Consider the following 23,943-nt stretch of genomic DNA (forward strand, 5'->3'; position numbering starts at 1 on the left):
CTGGCTCCATCCCCAACCTATCAACACTGAAGATTCCAAGGTCCTACACTGGTTGTTTTCCCCAGCATTTTTCTCCCTGTGTCTAGACTCAAGATGTGACAACTATTAGATCTGAAACAACTGCCTCAGGAGTTTGTCTTACAAGCAAGGACAGACTTACTGGGACTGCTGACACGACTCCCATCACCTCCACTTCATCGTGGCTGGAGAAATCACTGCTCATAAAGCAGTTCCAGACCCTTCCCAGCACAGTCTATTAAAGTAAACCAGCATCCTTTTCTGTTTGACTGGGTGGCAAACTGCTGCAAGCAATTCCTGAACCCTCACAGCTCAAGCACGAGCCAGACTGTGACCTTGTCAGCCATCCCAGTGTGGCTGTTTGCAATATTGAGTCAGAATCTATGGAAACTCAGCTGAACTTGACCTTTAGTACTCCCTTCACTTCAGAGTCAGCTACAATTCACAACTCTGGCTTCACATGCCACAGCTCCACGTGTGAACAAGAGGGATAAAATATCAAGCATTTATAGGAGTTATGCTCTGCCCTAAAGTGGAAGTCTGAACAAGGAAGACATGTACCACTTGTACAATTATACAGTTAGTGTTACTGTTTTGCTTTTATAAACAAATTTGTCGCAGAAAGGAAGAGACATTTTCAACATTCCGTGCTTAGAAAAGCAGTAGCATGTTTTAAAATTACCAGCCCTCCTCCACAAAGCTGTGCACTGCTTGCTAACAGAGATTCACAATCTCACAACACCATAAAACATCCATTTCCACTCCAAATGCTTCAGGAGGTACCTCCCTCCAAACAAAACAAAATAAACCAGTGGCTTGGGCATTTTCCTGAGTCTAAATGTATAAACACTCATTTTCATTCCATGACCATAAATCATATTATCATAGGATCATTTAGGTTAGGAAAGACCTCTAAGATCAAGTCCAACTATTAGCCCAGCACCACCGTGTTCACTAAACCATGACCCCAGGTGCCACATCTACATGTCTTTGAAATCCCTCCAGGGATGGTGGCTCTACCACTGCCCTTGGCAGCCTTTTGGTGAAGACATTTTTCCTAATATCCAAACTAAATCTCTCCTGGCACAACTTGAGACTATTTCCTCTTGTCCTATTACTTGTTACCTGGACAGAACAGACTGATTCCCACCTTGTAAAAACTCATTTTGGTAGTTGTAGAGAGTGATAAGATCCCCCTGAGCCCCCTTTTCTCCAGACAAAACACCCCCAGCTCCCTCAGCTGCTCCTCACAAGACTTGTGCTCCAGACTCTTGCCCAGCTGAGGAATTAGACCTCACTATGTCTTGTCATGAGGGGCCTGTAGCAGGATGCTCTGCCTAAGTGAGGGTAAAAGGGCTCAAATTTTACCCTATTTGCAAAAGTTACCAGTGATGGATGGAGAGGGGGTGGTCATGCTGATTTCGGTGCTGAAGAATGCTGAGACCAGTCTGGCTCAACAATGCCAAAGTCAAACATTCTGAGGATGTGAAAATACAGTGTTTCCTGACAGAAACAGGCACTGGTGAGGATGTGACAAAAGTTCCTGATAAAGAAAGCAGCGACAGCACTGGTAACTCACCTGGAGCTGCTGAGCTGCAGGCTGCCCAGCTGACACAGCTTGCCTAGAAGTGCCAGATGATCAAAGAGAGTTTTGGTTTTGCTGTGGAGATGGGCTTTGCTCCACATTTGGACTAATTGCTCTACATCCTGAAGCTGGGAGAAGTTAAAGGATCAGGCTACCTGTGTGTCTTGGCTCTCACTAGACTGTATTGCAGTTCTCATCCTGTAAAAGTTTCTGTATCAGTGCTGGTATTGGCACTGAGCTTCATGCTGGCTTGCCTGCTGTAGCTTTCGTGCTTTTTAAAGCACCCCTCAAACATCCTTATCTCCAGCAGAAATGTTATGCTCTAATTAAGTAGAAAATAATTTTATCTTTAGATGAAATGTGATTCACTCTCCTAAATGCCTACCTCCTCATCCCTAAATAAAACTCATTTTAGTTAACAATTCAGTTTCATGTTTCAGCTGCAGCTCCTCCAGGACCTTCACCCTATGCACAATTCATAACCAACCCTACAACATCAAGGGCAGAGCCATAATGAGCCTAAAAGGCAAAACAAGCTGCAATCAGACCCTCTGGCTTGTGCCCAGAGGAGGCTGAAAAAGCAATTCAGAGCCACAGGTCCCTTTATTGCATGCAGATGAGTTTAAACACACACAAATAATAGCAGAAAACCACAGAGTTTCTTTCATCTTTTTCCTTTCTAAGTTGTCCATCATATGCAAAAGACACATTCTAAATCCAGCATAATCTTTTGGGTTTTGGAGGTTTTTTTACACTATGCAGAAAAAGCATAGCCCAGAAGGACAGTGCTCATTAAAACACAATGAAAGATGACAACAGCAAATAATATTATCCTATCCTATGGACATACACTTTTCCTTGCCCTTTTACAGCAACTCATGACATTGCTGTGCATTACTACAGACCACATGAACACAAAGCATGTCTTTTTCAGCAAATGTTCTCTCTCATGAAGCAGGTGATAATCAGCCCTAGGGCACAATGTTCATTTGTCACCTTCTCTGACCTGCCTCCAGCACCACCCTCCTGCTTACCTACAGGGACATGAGGGACATGCACTGACCCACGATTAATTCATGTGTAGCACAACACAATTTATCTGCTCTTAAACAAACCAACCACGTGGGATGAATCAATTCAACTGTCTGAAGCTTCCTGATGTGAGGGTACAAACCAGGAGAAGTTCCAGCACTCAAAGCTCTCACAGCAGTTTCCTCAATCCTGTCTGGTCTGATGCAATGTAAAATAGGAATTGCAGCAGTTTTCACTCCAATGTGGTTTGCCTACTTTCATGGAAGGATTCAATCACATTCAATTACTTAACTGCACTACAAAATGCAGATTTTTTTTTTTTAATGAAATAGCCTGATTTGAACTCTCTAGATTGTATAGATTCTTATATGGCACACAAAAGTATTTTTCTTACGTTTTTTGGAAAACAAACAAACAAAACCCCTTACAAACAAACAAAAAACCCCAGAACAAACCCCAAGTATTTAAATACAGGACGAATGCTTAAACAACATGTAATCATGGCCATTTTTAAACACACCTATAGACCACCATATGTGGAAAACAAAGCATAAGGACACTTACAGAATTGTAGACTGAGGCTCAAAAAGGCTAATAAGGCTGCCAAGGCCAGCAAGAACAGAAAACGGTTTCGGAAAAGCATTATTATTCACTCTGCTTGCTCTTCATGGTTTCATCTTCAGATATCTGTAGTTCCTGCAAGCAAGAAAACATTGGCAAATCTATATAAATACATATTTTAGATGTGGAAGTATCAGCTATAGCAAAGAAAATTCCAATATCCCTTTGAAAGTGTCAAGTTATTTCTTAAAGGCAAGCACACAAGGCAATTTAAATTGGCAACAACAGAATGGATGAGTTGCCTTCACCCCACTTATAAGATTAACTATATTTACATAATAAAACTTCCAGATAAATAAAAAGATTGCCATTTCCCATAAAAATAAGTTTGTTCCTGCTAAGATAGGGTTAATACTCACATTCACAATTCTTAAAACAATAAAGAGTAAGAAAAGCTGTCAATACCACTAAACAGAAAACAGAAAAGTAGTAAAACCTCAGAACTCGTTACTTGCTGCAGAAATAAAAACACAAAAAACCCAAGCCCTCTCCTGAAAACATCCAAAAACACTTTTCCTCGCAAAATGACATTCCAAAGAGTACAGAATTTGCTGAAGTGCCCTGTTTTCACAGATGTACGTTTTCCTGTGGAAAACTGCTCTATATAAGGGATGAGGGGGGGTTGCTCTCCCCCCTCCATGGCTTTTTTTCTTTTTTAAACAACCAGCTGCTCTTATGTGCAAGAGATGCCTCTTCCTAGCACTGACAGCGTGTTGCAGGAAATTGGTTAGTCTTGAAAGAAATCTTCTGAGATTCCCAAATCCTTTGAACTGAGCTCTGTTTATGACAGAACATTCAAACATGTTGACAGAAAATAACTTTTTTCCCCCATCACTGTTTCTTTTTGCCCCAGTACTTATTTCCTCACAGAAAGAGACCTCTTTTTCTTTTTTCTTGTTTTTGAGAATGACAGGGCTTACATACATGTGTAATTAATACATATTTACTTACCAAAACTCTTTGGACTCCAAAACTAACCATCTTAGCAAGATTTTAATTTCTGAGTGCTGATAAAATCACAACCTCAAAGTTCTGGTTTTTTCTACACACAACCCAATTAATTTTTTCTTAGTAGTATTTGAAAAGGTCTCATGAATCACTGAAGTTATTTTATGTATTGGGGCTGATCTTGAAAAGAGTCATGGGATCTATGAGGTGCCCCAAGGGGACTTTAGCAGCACAAAGCAATGGGACCCATGAGCACAAGTGGTGATCACAGAAATGAAGGCAATGGGGCTTGCAGTAACTAAAATCCATTATGCATATACATTTTGCAGGATTGAGGTCTTTCCATCTCCTTTTGACTTGGACAGCTACCTTTACAGCTTCTGGAAACTGTGGGGAAATGGAAAGATCTGGAGATTCTGAGATGCAAGAAACCAGAGTCATTACAGCATTTTTCCCAAATGCCAACAGCACCATAAATGGCATACGCAAGCAGTAATAAAGTAAAAATAAAAAAACGAGAGAGAGAGAGAAAGTTGGAAGGAACAATTTTAACAGACTCAATTTCACAAAGTCATAGCTCATCCTGGAACATCTCAGTGAAAGGCAGGCAGAAGCAAAACTGAACTACATCACTGCAACTCAACAAAGCTGTGAAGGATAGAAGGTAAAAGGATTAGTTTATACCAAACACCAGGAGAGAATAAAGCAGTTCAACCAAACAGATGGGAGAACAGAAGGGGAACCACAGGAAAAAGCAAAAAATAGACTTAGCAGGGAGGAGAAGGTAAAATCTATTAAAAAGCTCTCAGGAACAAGAGGTCTTGTGCACAGTCTACGCTCATTAATCCTGTTGTTGCATAAAATAAAGCTGCCACAAAAAAGGAAAAATTACAAGACTGGAAAATAGGAGATCTTACATACCTCAAATTAGCAAAGTGTTTTAGTGAGTAAGCTTAATGAGCTTTGAGCCTTAATTGAAAGATCAGGAGTTTTAAAACAGTGAGTGTGAAATGCATCACTCAAGAAATTACAAACAGGGTGGAAAGATTTTTCTTTAAAATACACTTTGGCTTGCTAACAAATTAAAAGTTGCTGTGTTGCGACTCATGAGGAATAGGAACAGCTCCTGCTGAGAAGCTTTTAATTAAAAGCCTGTCAATACAATTTGCCATCAGCTCCTCCTTGGTAAGAAGCTGTGGGGAATCAGGTGAAGCTATGTGAGACTGAGTCCTGAAGGCTCTGCTCCTCCAGGCTGGCACACGAGGTGCTCCCAGGGCACAGCAGCGCTTGGCCAGCACGTTTAGTGAAGGCAGGACAATAACTATTGTGAGCACTCACTGAAGTGAGCACTGATAAACTAAAAAAGATAAAACGAAGCCTGGAGGGGGGAGAAACAAAAGGAAACCAACCTTACCTTCCCACAAAACTATTCTTACATGCAGATGAAACAAAACAACAAACCACACACAGCAAAACACATTTAGGGTGGTCAGGATATACTGCCTCAGAGCAGGAGCACTGCAGAGAATCCACTGCCAACCTGACATTCAGGCACTGCTGATCTTTGTCTGTTTGCCCAGGCCAGAGTGCAGGTTCTGCCAGAGCCCCAACATCTCCACACTGTGAGCTCCCAAAGGGCAATTCCACCAACAGCTGACAGCACCACCTCGCTGGGCTGCAGCAGTGGGCCCTGGCTCTGGATCTGGAGCCCAGGAAGTATTGACTGAATTCAGAGGTGAGTGAGCACCACACCGAGGTGGAACTCAGTGCCAGCAGCAGCAGCTTCTGACATGTGCCCAAAATGCAGTGATTGTTCATCCCTGAGACACAGAGGTTTAGATTGGACATGAGGAAAAATTTCTCCCCAGAAAGGGCTGTCAAGCATTGGAACAGGCTGCCCAGGGCAGTGGTGGAGTCACCATCCCTGGAGGTGATAACAGACCTGCAGATGTGCTGCTCAGGGACAGGGTTTGTGGTGGGTTTGGCAGTGCCAGAGGAACAGCTGGATTCAACCTTTTCCAACCTAAACAATTCCACAACTCTGTTTCTGTGAATGCAGTACTTGATAAGGATGACACAGAGAACTCCAAACATTTCAGTCACACTAATTTTAAATGTGACACACTTAAACAGTTTAGAAATTCATAAGGCTAGTCATTAATAAAGCATCCTACATCGAAATGCAAGTAAGTAAAAGGCTACCTCTGAGTCACCTTTTGCACCACGCCTACCTACAGAATTTAGCTTGCCTACCTACATACCTACCCACAGAATTTAACTTGTCCTTTTAAACATGATCCAATATCTCAACTCATCAAAACATGCCAGAATGACTCAGAGCATTTAAAGCACCCTCAGTTCTTACCTAATCTCACATGTGTGCTGGTCTAAGGTGCTACTGCATGCTCATACACAGATAAAAACAGCCTTATGGTTGAAAAGCAGGCCAGGGAATCAGGAAGAATTAACAATTACCTAGAAATGCTGGGAGAGAGGCAGCAGCCTGGAGCCCAGGCGAGGCACGAAGCTGCAGAAGAGCAGCTGGCAGCACTAACCTACTTTCTGCTCAGCACTGGGGCAGTGCCAGCCAGGGCACCACACAGAACCTCCCCCTGGCAGCCCCAGCTCTTCAGCAAACCAGAGACAAGGCATTTCTTGAAGGACTGACTGGCTAAACTATTTCTTTTGTTTGTTTTAAGTCAGGCCCTGAAAATAACTTCACATCAATGCTTCCAAAGCACTTGTGAGATTAGATGTGACGCTAAACCAGCAGTGCCAAACTTCCGTGCCAATTGACTGATACTGTGACATCCTCTAAATCACTAGTATCCATCTATAATACAAACCTACTCCCCAGCATAAAGCCTGAGCACAGAAATATACTGACTCACCATGACAGCTTAAATGAATCTACTTGATTAAAACAGCATGTCTCCATAAATAATCAATAGCACTCCTCAATGTCTGCCTCAATAAAATTACTCTATTTATCTGATGTGCTGCATCAAAATGACATTGTCTACTGAAACACAAGTGAGCAAAAGTGGTCACAATGAAACAAACAGCAAAGACAAATGGTGATTTTGCCCCAAAAGGAAGGTAGTGCTCAGTTTGTACATTCCTCTATGCCAAAGACAGAGGGAAGTATATTTTGCAGCAAGTTTACAGAGCGTAGGATGGAGAACAAAAAGCCTAAAGACTATATAAGGTTGATTTGGATTAACATTCATAGATAGTTCTAGAAGAGGTTACAGAATAACATAGGGACCAACCCATTAATCTGATATCTCTACACTTCATAAGAGATTTTAACTATCATTTCTTTTTGATATCTCTTTTGCTTTTCATCTACATCTGTGGGCTTGTTTTCTGACAAAGCCTGTTTTGAAGGCATCTGAAATGAAGGTGACAGTTCCTGATTCAATTACAATGAAAATTCCTGCTTTGACTTTAACTCCTGATGCTCCACCAATCACTCCCCAACCAGTGGGCAGCAGCCTACCAGGCAGTGCATTTTTCATCTACTAAAACTCACAAGTCCAGCATCCAGACAACTTCAGACAGTGACCTCACACTCTTGAATTGGCAACTGCAGGAAATAGTTGTGTCAGCAAATGGCACAAGTCAAACCTTGCTTTGGCACTTCAAGGGATTTGCCTTTTTTCCAGCAGGAATGGAAAATCGTGGCTGGGATTTTCTGGTCATGACCAAATCGACCAGCGCTATAATGATCCATGGCAAGCACCAGAACAGAGTGGAAATGGGAACACACAGCAGAACCAATCCTTTGGCCAGCATGACCTGCTTAGCTACTGATGCTTGTAATTGTCACGGTGAGGAAACCCTCACAAAACCCCTGCAGCCACTGTAGCAGCAGCAATTTAAATTGGACATATGATCCCTGCAACACTGAGGATGCATTTTGCATGGCACCACAAAGTAGCACAGCATCTGTGGTCCTCTTCAGCACAATTCTCCATTTTCCCATTGGAAAGAAACAAGAAACATAAAATTTAGTCACTTTTTCTCCCAGAGACCCAGCCTGGAGACAGCTTGCTGCCTTCATGCCCAGGCTCTGGCAGCACCCTGACAGCAAAGGCATTTCTGCTCCCACCAGCTTCACAAGTCTATTTATACAGAACATCCAGTGTTCCCATCAGCCAGGACACAGGGGTGACAAGCCCCTGCCTGAAGGAACTTAACAAGAGTCTAAATTAGCTCTGACTGTAAACAAAGAGAAAAAGCAGGACTGCACATAGAAACAATTACTGAATGTTTATTCCAACCTGTCTGCAGTCGCCTTTATGTTCTACTTTCTCACAGATTTAGACATCTGTTTAGATCAGAGGACAAAAGCGTGGTCAGCAGCAAAATTCACTCTTGCCAGCTCATACATCCTCTCCTTTTTGATTGGTACTTTTAGTCACACTTGGTAGTCACTGCTGCTGTGTATCACTGCACTCTGGGGGCTCAGAGCCTAGGCAGGAACCTCTGCACCTGAGCTCTGCTCCACATCATGGAAAACACACAGGGAGAGCTCCACGTGGCACCCACAGGAGCCTCTGAACTCCAGTCCCTCAGCAGAGATGTCTCTGGCACACCAACACTGCTCTAAGGGCTCAGAGAGCAGCACAACCTCTGAGGATGGATGTGGGTTTGAATCTGAAGCTGCTTTTCGGACAGAACATGATACAGCATGGACTGCTTCCCCCAAACCACAGAGATGCTTCACTGCTGTGTTACAGCCTACCAATAAAATCCAGTCTATAAAAAAATCTGTCAAGTTACAAAGCTCTCAACAGTTTAAATAACAATGGATCACAAACCATTCCCCTTTTTAAAAAGTTCAGACTTCATGGCATACCCAAATCTTAAGCATTGAAGAGACCACTGCAGTTCCTTTGCTAGCTTAAAACCTCTAATTTTCTTATTCCTTTTATGGGTTGTTGAAAGTATCATGCTTTGGCCTTTGGTTTTGCAGCTATGATTTTATAGGTCTCACACGGTTTACTCATTTGAGCAGCAAATGTATGAGATCATGAAATATTTCAAGGAGTAGGTGTCCTTAACTTTGGTTTCTTTTGGTCCATAGAAACCCTTAGTTCAAGAGATGATTACAGTCACAAAATTTTCAGTAAGTGTTTTGATCTGTCTTTAATTACCTCTTTTTGGTTGGAAATAAGATCAATGTCCTGCAGTTGTACATGTTACTGTGTAGATATCTTCAGAAAGTTGAAGTCAATACCAACCCACCAGTCCAGCATATTACTTTGGAGACTGTTTCAACCAAATTTTAATATCTAGGAAAATCTGTTACAAATCCAATTCTCTGCTATCCACCTCAGGAATGTCCCCATATTCCTACTCCTTTTCCTATGCAATAACAGGTCATACAAGCCTCTGAACTGCAGAGAAAGTAAAAACAAAACCAAAGGAAGTTCTTCTACTTCCTTAAAGGAAACTGAGCAACTCTTTTTTAACAGTATTATGAGAATTGAAAGAAACCTTATGATTTTGATGGCTCCAGGCCAGAACTGAATATTAACTGGCAGCAAAACCATTCTAGAACATACAGATAATTAAATAATTCTTAAAAAGCAGCACCAGAATGTAATTATTTTAAACTTGCAATTTTAAAACGATATACCATATGCTCATAACTATAAGCATAGATCTTAATCACCCCCAGATCACAGCCAGTGGCTGATCAGATAACATCACAGCTCCAAAAAGCACACAAAGCCAAAGTACTTAACGTGCTTGAATTGTTAAATTATTTCTGGGATTTTCTTTTTATGTTAAGGTTTTATTTTTTACAGTTTTCATTGTTTGAACAACTCCATCTCCTACTCTAACACTCCCCTCTGCATGTGCTTCCTCTAAACAGGAATCTGCCTCCCTCTGCCTCAGTGTCAGGGGTTGTGTCCTGCAGCAAATCCCTTCTTCTGACACTAACTTTGAAAGCAAACATTGCAGGGATGCACTCAAAGCTAGTTCTGATCAACCAGGGAAGACAAGTTGAATAAACAGAGCAGTGAGGAAAGCTCATAAATAGAAAAACGCTTATTTTCCCACAATGAGTCAAATGTATGCCATCCAACGTTCAAGATTAAGTTAGTATTAAGGACAGCATTTTTTATTGCATGTCAGCTCTTCCACTCAAGTTAGATTTGGCTTTGAGAATGTGATCTGAGTTCCCAAATCTGTACTTCTTTTGATTCCAAATGACCTTACACTGGGTCAGTTTATGCCCTGCCTCACACATACATACTCTCCTGGTGAAAGGTCACACCCCTCAGGTTATCAGGTTATGTGCTGATAGTATTCAAACTCAATGGAATCCCCTTTCTCTGGTCCTTCATCCCTAACCCTCTGGCAAACTGCCAGAATCTGAACCTACCCAGTGCCCCCAGCCATTCCCCCACAGCTTGTAGCTCACCCTAAAATGCACCATTTCACATTTGGTGATTTGGCCACTATTGAGAGCTTTCCAGGTAGTACAACCCATTTTACTAAATTAGCAAAATTATAGATGTGAAAAATGGCAGTGCAACAACCTGATGTTAGAAGAGTTTGTGCAAGAAGGATAGGAGGGATGACACTGACTTCATCGCCCATCACATTTCTACTCTATCCCATCCTCGTGCTCAAGCTGTATTTTGACCCTCATCCCCAAAGACTTTTCTTCTGCCTACAGCCCTGCATGACATCTGTTCCTTCCTATGCCAGGTCACCCAAAATTTCCACATTCAACCACCTCCCTACAATCTCAAGGATTCCAAATTACAGGGTAGATACACACTTCAGTTCCAAATGGAACACTTGTGCTTCTCCACAGATTCTACTATTACCCATTACAGCTCATACTGGAGAGGAAAAAGAAAGACTAAACATACTTTATTCAGCAGTTTTGCCATCTTCCTGCAATCTAACCCCAGAATGGTGATGACACAGATGCATTAGCAGACAGTCAGCATTTTCTGCTGCCCTTCCTTCCCCACAACACTGCACAACTGCCAACTTGCCTGGCTGCTGGAGAGCTGAATAGGGAATAACACAGGCAACATACTGGGAAAACTGCCATGCTGCTGGCAAAAGGGCATGCCTGGCTTTTCCCTGGATCCTCATGGCAGCAGCACAAGCTAACCACTAGGAACACATCATCTTACAGCTAGAGACAGCTGAACACACAGGTGCAGGCAGGAGAGTTATTGCTTCAAAAGAAAAAATAAAAGTAGGTTTAGGTAAACAGTGCTGGCATTAAACATCATGTCCCAGCATTTCCTCAGCAAGGCCCTTTGGCTACATTTCTGTTGCTTAGTTTTGTTGCTTTAGATGCTTAGCTGGTTTTCACATTTTATCAGCCCACAGAAGCTCCTCATGAAGGCACCCAAAGGTCTTCAGAGAGAGAAACAAGCCTGTGCTCAGACTCAGGAGCAATCAGCAAACCAACATCGCAACCACAGACACAGGGAAGATGAATAACGCATGAAAAATACACGGCAAAGTGCACGAACCAGGGCCAGCATTGCTTTGTCCTTTCAAACAATCGTTCAGCACACAGTGTACCAGCTGTTTGCAGGCTCCCCAGCCAGCACTGCCAGCGCTAGGAAGCCACAGCACAGCATCTTCCACTACGCAAGTAACTGGGACATTTATCACTGCAGACACTGACACAAAGTTGTGGTGTTTATTTTTTTTATTTTCATAAGGGAAACCATGAGTTCTGTGTCAATTTCCGGGGGAAACTGACTTCAGTCTTGGTTCATGCTGAAGTTTTAGGTGGCTGTAGAAGCTATGAATGGATCAGCTGGAAAACAGCCACTGATTAGTCCTTCCAGACAGCAGTTCTGAATGTGATTACCATGTGGCACAAACAAATAAGCCTAATTATTTCAGCTTCCAAAAATCAGTTACTTTTAAGAAATATGCCAGCTGTCTAGCTTTTCAAAGCCCAGTTTACTTCTGTAATCAATATGAAATAGCCTGTCAATCATGCTCTGAATCCTCTGCCTGTCATCAGAACCACTTAGTGCATAATCACACACTTACCATCTACCTTTGTAGCCCTCCTGGCAAATGTTTCTATTATCAGCTTGCACAATGCAAAAAAAAAATGCTCTTTCTTGCTGCTTAGGATGAACCATTACATTGATGATTCAGGCATTATCTGATTTTTTTAAAAGAATCATAAATGCCATTTGTCACAATACACCTTCCCACTCTTGTATTTCTTCACTGAACAAGAAAATGTCTCTCCCAGCTGTAATCAGAGAACATATTATATTTTCAAGACAAACAAGAACATTAAATTTCAATTCTAACCTAAACCAAATGGCCCAAAACAAGCCCTGTGCAAAGCTCACGTCTTCCTACGCTGACATAAGTCAAGATTCACGTATCCTCCCCTACAAATTTTAGGCAATAAGATTTCCCTAACTTTTCTGCCCTAAATCATGTGCAAAGCCAAAAGCTTGCTTCAGAGGACTCTCTTTGGGATTCACCAAAGTGCAGCCTGATTTTAACAGAATATGAAGTATGTCACAATCTGTGCAGCATTCCTAGTATCTTCCTGGAAAACTGCTACAGAAACCTTCAGTCATCAGCATCCTTTACGTAGCTTTATGATCAACTGTTTCCAATTCTGTTTCTGTGTAACTTATGCCATACACTGGCCTGCATTTCCATTCCCTGTTTTGGAAAGCATTTTTTAAAGTATTTCAAAGAAAATAAGAAAATACGTATTTTTGAAGCACAATATTTTATCAGTACTGCAATATTTTAATACAAGTCCAGTAAAATAATCATGACGCTCAAACCCATGCAAGTAGAAATCTTGCATGGAATCTACATTTAAAGTCTCCTCGCAAGCATTTGACATTTCTTCTTTTTGCTGCAAAATTTAAGTTTTCATTTCTGTATATAATTTACCACCCAAGCCAGAGTATTTTTAAATACACCCTTCTGAATGTGAATCAATGCATCGCTCGCATACTGCCTCCCTCTCCCAGAGAGCCAAGATTAAAGGCTTTGTTCAAACACTTCCCAAATGTGACTGGGACTGGCCAGTTTTGATTCAAACTACACTCTTTGTCCAACATTTGGACCACTGAGGTTCTTTTTGAGCAGCTCTTTCCTCACCCTTGGGGCTGCTGTCCGGCAGTGTTTGTGTGTGTTGCTCCAGTGCCTGCCAGTGTGGTTGGGCTGCCACGCTGCCTTTTCCTGCATCTTGTTGGTAACTACCCAATACCTCCCAAAACTTTCCTGTATTCCCTATAGCACACTTTATCTTCTTTAATCTTCTCGTGCTTCCTTCACCAAATGATTCTCCCAACAGCAAAAGCAATAGCTGTGTATTTTGTGCTCATTCCCAAGCTCCTTGGGAGTGCACCTTCATGCTTTGGGTAGAGGCAGACTGGAAGACTCCACCCTCCTGAACAATTAAGGTGCTACCACCTCCTTTGTAGCATACATCATAGATCTAAATCATAAAGCATATGTCAGTAGGTGGTTTAACATTTAATTCCTATGCTCATGTGATGTATGTTTGTGAGCAACACATATCTCACAGTGGTTTTGCACTTAATTAATTGCCAACATGCTATTGTTAGTCAAAAGATAGAATTGTAGGGAGATGATGAGAATATGCAGCTAGAACTGACCATAAATCCAGATAGAGGCCACACTTAGGAACACATGAATCCACCATTCATCTTTTGGGCAGTAACATGCAGACACACTTAAGACACAAAGCCTTTATACAGAAAAGAAATATTTTGTATTTTTTAAGTATCTGCAACTTCAGCAGAAAAAGCATCCAAAAAAATTCAGCTGAAGTCTAGATTCAAAGGACTCTTATGAGATTGTGAAAATAAAGAAAGAGCTACGTAAGAAACCTCACAGGACACTTGAGGTTTCATTCATCTAAGGAGGTTATGGTATGTAAAAATATACACCCCCTTGTAAAACCACTGGAGGAAGCAAACTTCATGGGGGACAGCGGTTTTGCACAGCAACAAAGCATTGCTTTTTGTGTTTCTTCACTCCAAGATGCCCACCTATAAAACAAAACCAAAATAGCTCAGAAGACAAAGCTGTTAAGAGAAAATGAAGTTCCCAGTCATGAAACTGAAACAATTTTAAGTAAATGCCTGCAGCCTAACCCGAGGCACACCTCTACACAGGTACAGACACAGCCTCAGTTACACCAAAGCCATTTTACAGCTCTCTTGTTGTCAGACCTTCCTATGACACCCTGCTATTCCTCAATGCTTCCTCTGCCCCAGAATGGGGAGCTTGTTCGGTATGGATTGAATCTTATAAAAAGTAGTATTTCAGTACTACAGAGTTTACATAAAATATTTAAGATACTACAATTAAAAACCATTAGAGAGAGGAGCATATGTGTTTTAACCATGTGCACTACTTGTAGTTACCTTTTTGAGAAGATTAAAATTAAGCAGCTTTTGCTTTTCATCCCACTCACACCCTCCCACTACAAATTCTGTCTGAGCTAATCCTCCTTCTAGAGACGTCAAAACAGGGCATAAGTATTACAGCTACTTACTGCCAAAATGTGCTGGTTTAATATCCCATTACTATTGTAATACTGGCACAATAACTTATTATATGTGACAGCTTTTGCAGTTAGTCAAGGATAGAGCCACTTATTCAGTACAGGGTTTTTTCACCACATAAAAATATGTTTGTAAAATTTGTAGAAGAGAAAATTTAAGGTTTGTGCTCAGATGCTCATCTGAGACTATGATGCCAGACAAAATAAAATGCTTATAAAATCATTACACATGCTCTTCTCACCCTGTCATTTCTACTGTCAAAGACTTTATGTAAAGTGATCTGTCCAGAAATTCAGGTTACAGTGCTTCCAAGTGCACTGTTTAACTCCTTACTTCCCGGCATTTTAAAATACACTTTCACAGATTTTTTTTTTTTATTATCATTATTCTTTTTTGAGGGCCACACTCTTGTGTGAGGGCCAAGACAATGTCCATCTCAGTGCACACTTCCAGTGAGAAGTCCATGCTTGTCAAAACGTTCACTGTTATTTTTCAGGAACGTGCAGCACAGACATACACTAAGAAGGCTGTTCAAGGCTCTAAAAAGATTTAGGTTAAGTACGTGTGATGAAAAGGATGCTACGGGACACACTAAAGACAAGAAGCATCAGAAAAAAGGCGAATTCACAAAGTTACTCCGCTCCGGCCACAGTGTATCCGCCAACAGCGGGTGACAAGTGCCGCTGCCCGGAGCAGCTCCGCACCAGCCCTGCCAGCCAAGGCGGCACAGCGAGCCGGGCTGGGGGCGCGGGGCTCGCAGGGCGACCAGCCCCTGCCGGACCGTGCCCTGCACCGCTGCCACAGCCCGGCTCACAGCCCGGATCACTGCCCGGTTCACAGCCCGGCTCACAGCCCGGATCACAGCCCCGCTCACAGCCCGGATCACAGCCCCGCTCACAGCCCGGATCACAGCCCCGCTCACTGTCCGGCTCACTGCCCCGCTTACAGCCCCGGCTCACAGCCCGGCTCAGAGCCCTGCTCACAGCCCGGCTCACTGCCCCGCTCGCACACACGGAGCACACACACCGAGTCTCGCACACGCCCAGGCGCACACACAGAGTGGCACACGGCTCGCACGCCCCGAGCCTCGCACGCCCCGAGCGCACCCGCGCTCCCGTCCGGCTGCAGGGCTGCCCGCCCGAGGCCCCGCCGCGCCGGTCTGGCCGAGGCTCCGCGCTCCCGCCGCCCCTCTGGAGCCGGGCACGGGCCGCACCCCCGCTGTCCCAGGGCGTCGGCAGCGACCGCCCGCCTGCACGGCCGAGTCCTCCCACGGGAGCGGAGCACCGCGAGCACCGCCGGGGACACCGGCCCCAGCGCTCCCAGGGCGCCGTCCCACCTGCCTGGGGGGGCGCAGCCCCGCCCACAGCTGCCCCTTACCTGCCCCGCCGCGCTCGGCGCCTTGTCCCGAGGCCGGAGCCGGAGCCGCAGCCGCCGCCGCCTCCTCCTGCCGGGGCCGTGGCCGGAGCTGGAGCCGCTGTGGAGCCGCTGTGGAGCCGCTGTGGAGCCGCCACGGCCGCGGCTCCGCGCCCGCCGAGCGCCCGGCCCGCCCGAGCGCCGCCCCCCGCGGCCACGCCGCCCGCCCGCGCCCCCTGCCGGCCGCCTCCGCTCCGCACGGGACGGGACAGCCGAGGGCAAGAGGGTACGGGACGGGACGGGGCGGGACAGGAGGGGACGGGCGGGTCCCACTGCCGGGCGTGGCACGGGCACGAGAAGGGACGGGACGGGACGGGACGGGACGGGACGGGACGGGACAGGAGGGGACAGGCGGATCCCACAGCCGGGCGTGGGACGGGGCACCCGCTGCCACCCTCGGCATACGCAGCCCGCCCGCTAAGCAGCCGGGAAGTGTCAGCCCTCTGGAGCCGCCTTCCTTCACTGCCACAGCTGCGGAGAGCAGCGAGAGGCTCCGGGGCGAACAGAGCGCACCCGGCCAGAGTTCCCCACGCCCCAGACCTGCTTTTCAACTTCCCGCTGTTTTCAGCTCGCAGCGTCGGAGTGGATGGCCGTCAGCTCCCCGGAGATGCGGCACGACCACCTCCCGCAGCTCGGCGAGGTGGGTACTGCCACTGACTCCGCTGGCACGTTCTTATCGTACATGACTCACCGGGAGAACGGCTGGGAGCTGGCACGGCCCTTCGGAAGAAATGCCACAGATGTCAAGACAATGATAAAACAAACACACCCTCTTGTGCAGCTGATAAAAGTGAATTCATTCCATAACTTGCACTGTACTCACCGGGATTTGCTCCCAACAAAGCAGTTCCAAACTAACCAGCCTGTCCTCTGACAGGAGCCAATTCTGCTCCACCAGTGGGAGTGCTTGTTCAATCCTACAAGCTGATCATCTTGCAAATACACCAATTTTCCACATATCCCTACACAAGACTCTAAATTCAATTCTGCAGATTTGGGAAATGCCCTAATTGCCTTTACACACCTACTCTGGCATGTCGATGCAGAGTCTGTGTGAATGCTGGGTGATCAGAAGCAATGCACTGACACTAAACATTTGGCACCAGTGCCTATGGCAAGTGGCTGTCAGGGGTTTTGTTGCAGTTAGGATGCATCTCGAAGAATGTCTGTGGTTCTCATACTCCCGTGGTTCCACTTGCAGCCTTGGACTTTTCTGCCAGCTTCCAACTGTGCTGTCACACTGCTCTGCCAGACCAGCAGTCACACTTATCTCTGTGGCCTCTATGCTTGGGTCATGGTGACCAGTGGTCACTGCCCTGCAAACAGCAGCGTGAAGCCAAATTATCTTTCTTTGATGTTGCACATCCACAGAGTCAACACACCTAGCAAAAAGATTGGGCATGTTTTTCTGGCTAAGCTTGTACTTTTGCATGACTGCTATGATTTCACCTGGAAATGTGCTGAGGTTCTCCAACTTTGTGTTTGGGATAAGAAGTAGGAATTAATCTAGTTTTAACCAACAGGGTGCAGAGCAGTGTGGGAAGGGGTTGTCCAGCTGCAGATCAGAAGAATGGAGCCTTTACCCACTGCTGCTCTCCAAAAGCCATCCCCAGAGCTGCTCAGCAGCCTGCAAGCGACTGCTGCACATCAAACGCAGGCGCAGCTGTTCTTCCCTGCTACCAGCATCACATCAGATTAGAGCTAATTGATCATAACGATTTTCTTATTTTGTATAAAACCAGTGCCAACCATCTGAGAAAGAATGGCTTGCAGAAGAGTAGAAGACAAACTACGGGCTCCTAGATGTGGACAGTGAGAGTTCTGACTGCACTTCACCAGATCACTTTAGGGCATGTTGGGATTGCAAAATGCCCAACAATAGCACAAAGAAATCTGCCCTTCCCCTGCTCAAAAAGCAGAAGATACACTTTACAGAAAAAAATTGTCCCCATATGGAAACAGTGATTTGCCGTGATGGCAAATGCTTGCCAGGGCAGTCACATTCCCACCTCCCTCCAGAACAAAGTGCCGTTCAAAAAGGATTTATTATTCAGAAACTGTCAATCTGTTCTCCACAGAATAAGCAGATTTAATTTTCTTTACAGGATGTTTTTGCTTTAGAGAATAAAATATGCTTGCTTATACACACAAAAGAAATCAACTTTCTTAGAGACAGTCATTGTGATACTTATAAAACAAATTACTGTGTACTCAAAAGTTGTTAATATCCTGAAAAATTCTCTGCAGAAACCACATATACTTAGATTTCAAAGATGAAATTAGAGGAGACAAGCTGAATACTCACAGGGCAGAGCAACTGCAGCTCCTGGCCTTGGGGCAGACTCTGAGTTACTCAGAGCCCCACCAGATCACCTCACTTGATGTTCTGATCAATTGGATCAACTTTCTGCTGTACACACCACTATGCATCAAATGACAGTGCAAGTAACATTTCATAGCATCAAGATTTGCTCTTCTGTCCTTTCAGTAGAGTGAATTAGCTACAAACTAACAAAAGTTTTGTTGCATTACCCAGACAGTAACTGTGAGCATGTCTGGATGTTAAAAGTGTAAACTCATTCACTACCATCAACCAACCACGACCAAGACAATCCACTGTTACATATGGTCAGAGCATGGCAGTGCTCCTCTGGATGACCTCAATCCCAAGAGGAAAGCTGACAACCTGAGTTAGAGATGATAGGTCATGGTGAAATGCAGCCCCACCCTGCGAGGACAGTTCTAAACTAATGGTTTACTTCAATTTTCAAGCTCATGGCCATAATATTGTTGTTGTTGTTGTTTTGGGAATTATGTATATGCTAACAGGTAGTAGTACTGTAAAAAACAGGGGAAAAAAGAAACAGTAGGGGTTTTTTCCCTCTCCTTCATTTCTAGTCACTGAGTCGTACCAGCTACACATCCTTCTGTTTGCCAGCTTTTGAATTGGGAGAAGTACGAGGTTAGTTCAGAGCTGTCCTGCAGACAAATTCTAACACACAGAGTACACAGTCAGATTTCACAGCATAAAATAATTCAATTTTCTGTGTAATCCAACAACTAATTCTTCTGAAAGAAATGGGAATCATGGAGTAAGCCCAAAGACTTTACCTGAAATACCAGCCAGACCCCAGCTACTGCTTGATAGATAAGTTTGCAGTCAGTTTTGTGCATATATAAGGGTTTGGGGCACTTCTAAGTTTTTATACCCTTGAACTGTGTGAGTATGAAGTAGTATTTGTATGTGGTTGTTTCACTTCTAGGTTTATTTCTTCACTAACAGTTTCAGACCTTCTAAGTCTGTGGGTGGGGGGTTTTTCTTCTTTTAGGAACCAAGGAGTTTCAGTGGCCTGAAGCATTCTTTCAGTTCCACTGTTTGGCTTGGGCTGGATTTCTCAGCTACACACCTGGATGCTTCAGAGTCCTCACTCTCCATCTAGTAAAAGGTGACTTTCTTAGCAAGTACTACTTTCATTTTGCTAATTACTGGCTGAGATGCTTTGTGTTTCAGTCCTACTGCTTTTAAGTATATTACAGAAACTGACAGTTCTGGAAGGAAACCCCTTTGAAAACAGTTATTTATGCCTCTTTTTGCCACCACTTACCTCAAGTCTGATGTCACCTCTTTCAGCTGTTTTGTCCATGTTCTATGCCATTCCAGGTGTCATGTGGTGTATCTGTCCACTGCCTAACAAAGTTACCCCTGCTCTGATAGCTTTGAGTGCCTAGATAACTTATGTATATTTCAGAATTATATTCCCATGACTTTCTGGGATGAAAATATTATTACCCGTTAAATTACCAGACTCTAAGTCTCACTGGATCTTTTGGAATCTCTTAATAATGTTGTAACCATTGGTCTGGATATGGTGCCACAGCCACTGGTAGAGATTTCTGTAACTCTTCTGTTGCATTTAAAGCAGCTTTTGTTTTCCTCAGAGGCTGTCTATTACCTTATTCATCAGTATTTCTACATATATGGCTTTAGAGCATTTAAATTATCTCTGCAGGGAGTCATTCAATCCAACCCTCAAAGATGCTATTTTGCAGAGTATCATGATCATGTTAAATGCTATGTTTTCATCTCCTGCTATCAGGCTTAACTTCCTGATAATATCATCACACTCAGCCTCATCAGTTTCAGCAGTAATCAAGCAATCAGTAATTAAAGTACATACTAGGAATATTACCACATATCTCATTATTTTCCTCTACTCTTCCATGGGTTGATTAAATCCCAAATAATAATTACAAATTCTACATTGTTTATGGGTGAAGAAAGAAAGAGATGAATATGTCTTATCTGGCTGTACATGCCAATATTGCCCTTTCTTCTGGATAGCACCATAGAAAACCCCATTTATTTTTCAGAGTGAACAGAAGAGTGCTGTTTGCTCATGACTCTGTGTCCTCGAGGATATAATACTCCCTCATTTGGAAATACACTGACTTATTTGCAGGAATTACAAAATAAATTAGGACCTCTGAACAACTATAACTTACACAGTTACTTTGGCCCATTACTTTCTCCTCCTTTTACATTCCAAGTCCCACTGCCATGAACCTGGATGGATACCAACCTTTGGATTAAAACACAGGCCTCTGATCCCAACAGGTCCGGGTTTTATCCCAGCAGGAGCCACAAGAGTCTTACCAGTGCATGGCAGAATGACAAACACCACTGAAGTCACCCAACAGCAATTCAGTTAGCTACCTACAAAGGTAGTTTAGCACTCATGGGACAGGAATCACCACATGGCAATGCTGCCCATCACATTGCAGTTGTGATTTCTCTAAATGCGCAGAGTGACATATTTTGAAGAAAGGAGCTTGTTGTTGCTTCTTTATGGAGAAATTGCTGCAAGCAGCAGAAACCACAAACTTAATTTGGGGTTGAAGGTTTTGAAAGAGGAAGTGTGTGTAGGATCACATCGGGGGGGAATGTATGCAGTAGAAATTGGCTTTATACATAGACTAAGAAAACACTCATAATAATGTATTGCTGGTTTCTCCCCAGCAGAAAACCAAATGCCATTTCCCACTTTGCAAAGGTTCAGCAGTAATTTTCATAGCCAAATTTCTCCAGCATGGACTTGCTAGCATAAGACACAGTAGGGGAACCATAGCTCTCACTGCACTCAGTGTCTCTGGAGAGAAAGCTTAAGTGGCTTCTTTATTTTGGCATAATGCCTTATGACACATCATACTTCAGTTCTGATCAAAGGGCTCCTGTTCATAACTCACACTTCAAAGCAGTTTTAAATGAGATCCTACACTCATTTAAGAGCATAAACAAGTGACTCAAACTCTAGCTTTTGCTACCATCTAAGATCTCTTTTAATGAATTTCTGTTGCATTTGATAATCAGTAATTATTTCATAGATTTTTATCCAGGTGTTATTCTAAATGTCTATCTAGGATTGAACAGCACATATAATGAGGTGTGACAGACAACTTCTGGAACAGCCTTAGGCCAAAATTAAATGTTAAGGAACTTTCCTCTTAGAAACCCTGCTTTGCCTCTCCAAATAGTAGAACGATGGGATGGAGACTGACTTGGAGAGAGCACCCACCTTTGCCTCCCTGATAGGTGCACTATTTGGCCAGCTTATTATTTCACCTCTTTAAAGCTCCATTTAGCAATTTTCCACTAGAATGAGCTTCTGAAAAGAAACTCCACAAAAGGCTCAGCACAATCCTCTGAAACACAGGTCTCAGGTTGTCTGAATATGTATCATTGCTTTTATTTGCATTTCAAACAATGCACATGAAAGTACAAATGCCCAAAAAGGCGGCAGGTGCATAGAAAAAGCCTCAAAAACAACCCTTAAAATAACTGCATACATCCACAGCTACTCTCCAGTGTCATTTATGATCCCAAACAGCTCCTTCTGTCTCCCTGGAATAAGGCAAGCCATTCTTCCAGCACTTAATTGGTTCTAGGGGTAACCGAGTCCAGCTGCTCTGTCTCGCAAAGCAGCACAGCTGCCTTCTCTCAGTCCAGAGGAGCTGAAGTAAGGGGAAAATGGAAAGTACCCACCACTTCAAGAGCTCCATTCCCAGGGTCTCACAAACCTGACTAGAATCCAGATCAGAATTTTAAACAGATCCTTTAGGAGCAGCAATCAGCTTCCTAGGCAACCAGGGTGGCCGCATTGCTGGCTGCTAGCATGGAGATAGGAGGAAGGGGAGAGGGTGTGAAAATATATACATGTACATATATAAAATGCACATATATATATAGATATAAGAGATTGCCCTTATATGCTTACAGGAGGGTTTCCTAGTTCATAAATATTCTTGCTGCAAGCTGTGATTTTAGTTAAATTCAGACTCAACTTGCCAAAGACGTAGGCAGTAAAGTTATTCAGAGTGACAGCTCTTAGCCCTTCTGTTGCCGGGCGAGTTGGGAGCAGATGGTGAGATGCCAGCAAAACTGGCTTTAGAGTGTCTGAATGCTTCCTGGCTTCTGAGGAATTCCCAGGTATCTTGCTGGGGAAGATTTCTGACCCTTCTGGCTGTAAAAAACTGTAAAAAAAGGTTGTCCATAAAGTTAGCAAAAATTTAAGTCCATTGTATTATTTTCCTGTTGTATTTAGTTCTCAATGAAACTGCTAACTTAAAAAGTATAATTAGAGAAACCTACCTGGATAAATAGCCTTCAGCACTGATAACATCACTTCCAGCTTCCTTTTTACCCCATTCTCTGATATACTTCAAACCAGCTTATGAGGGACCCGAGCCAGACATGAAAATTGGTGGCTCTTTCCTCCTGAGTCATTGTCCTTCCATTAAAATCAATATTGAGAACACTTGTATGTCCCACACTGCTGTCAAAAATGTGAAGTTGGGAAAGGCATTGGAATATTTTGTGGACACACACATGCAAAAGTTGGTGTTGACATAGAGATATAATTCACACTGTATTCTTTGTCACCAGAGGGGCAAAGAGGTCATATGGAACAGGAATGTCAGCCTCTTTAGGCTGTGGGCACTAACACTGCTTTGCATCAGGGCCAGAAGGTACAGCTCCTTTTGGCATCCAGACCTGATGTTCCATCAGAAAAAATGCATACATCAACACAGATAACATGGGTGGGTGTAGAAGAAACAACATTCAAATAAGAATATTAAGTTATTGCTACTTGAAATATAAATAACACTGCATAATTTAAGTATATGAGTATCTTAGCATCCTATTTCTGTGCACAAATCTATTGGCTGAGAATGCAAGACACATATAGTCTGGAGCCATGTCCTAGTTTAAGTAGAGATAAATAGCACTGCAAGATCCACCGTCCCAAAATTTTAATTCTTCCTGCTCATAATTAGCACTGACTGACATATTGTGAGTCAGCAGAAGACTTCTACACATGAACATGCACATCCTGCTGGATCAGATGAACCTCCAGCAGGAACACATGTAATTGCTCCGAGGCAGGAATAGTAACATACTAAGCAGTTTTAAAGCCATACTGTTCAATATTATTTATTTCTAACTGCATTTAATAGTCATGTCAGAATACACTTCACTTTTAGGGTTCAATTCTTCTGCACTGACATACAGAAGGCACTACCCCAGTGTGTAGGAACAAATAAGAAAGTGTGTAGAATGTAGAGAGTGAATGAGCTGTGGAGTATTTTCTCTGTGTGTCAGAGGGAAAACAGTGTAGCAAAGCCAGACTTCTCTGTTTTACACCCACATTCGGTGAGGATTTCAAGATTTAATTTCCTCCTTGCTACTTTAAG

General features: G+C 43.5%; 1 protein-coding gene across 4 annotated transcripts in view; it reads right to left on the minus strand.

The window, feature by feature from the left end:
* Nucleotides 1-23,011, minus strand: part of PXYLP1 (2-phosphoxylose phosphatase 1) — a 51,586-nt gene extending 28,575 nt beyond the window's left edge. Inside the window, exons 1-2 of one of the 4 annotated variants that reach the window (XM_085069675.1) lie at nt 22,841-23,011; nt 3,200-3,331 (exon numbers count right to left, since the gene is read on the minus strand). In XM_085069675.1, coding sequence (XP_084925801.1) covers nt 3,200-3,278 — 79 coding nt within the window. In that variant the 5' untranslated portion in view covers nt 3,279-3,331; nt 22,841-23,011. Of the gene's footprint in view, nt 1-3,199; nt 3,332-3,615; nt 3,839-16,158; nt 16,268-16,734; nt 16,947-22,840 lie in introns of those variants that run through there. The other 3 variants (XM_085069674.1, XM_085069673.1, XM_085069676.1) reach the window with 3 other exon arrangements.
* Nucleotides 23,012-23,943: the final 932 nt, after the last annotated feature.

The sequence above is a fragment of the Lichenostomus cassidix genome, chromosome 9 (assembly GCF_008360975.1).
Source record: "Lichenostomus cassidix isolate B80296 chromosome 9, HeHo_3.0, whole genome shotgun sequence".
Taxonomy (NCBI): domain Eukaryota; kingdom Metazoa; phylum Chordata; class Aves; order Passeriformes; family Meliphagidae; genus Lichenostomus; species Lichenostomus cassidix.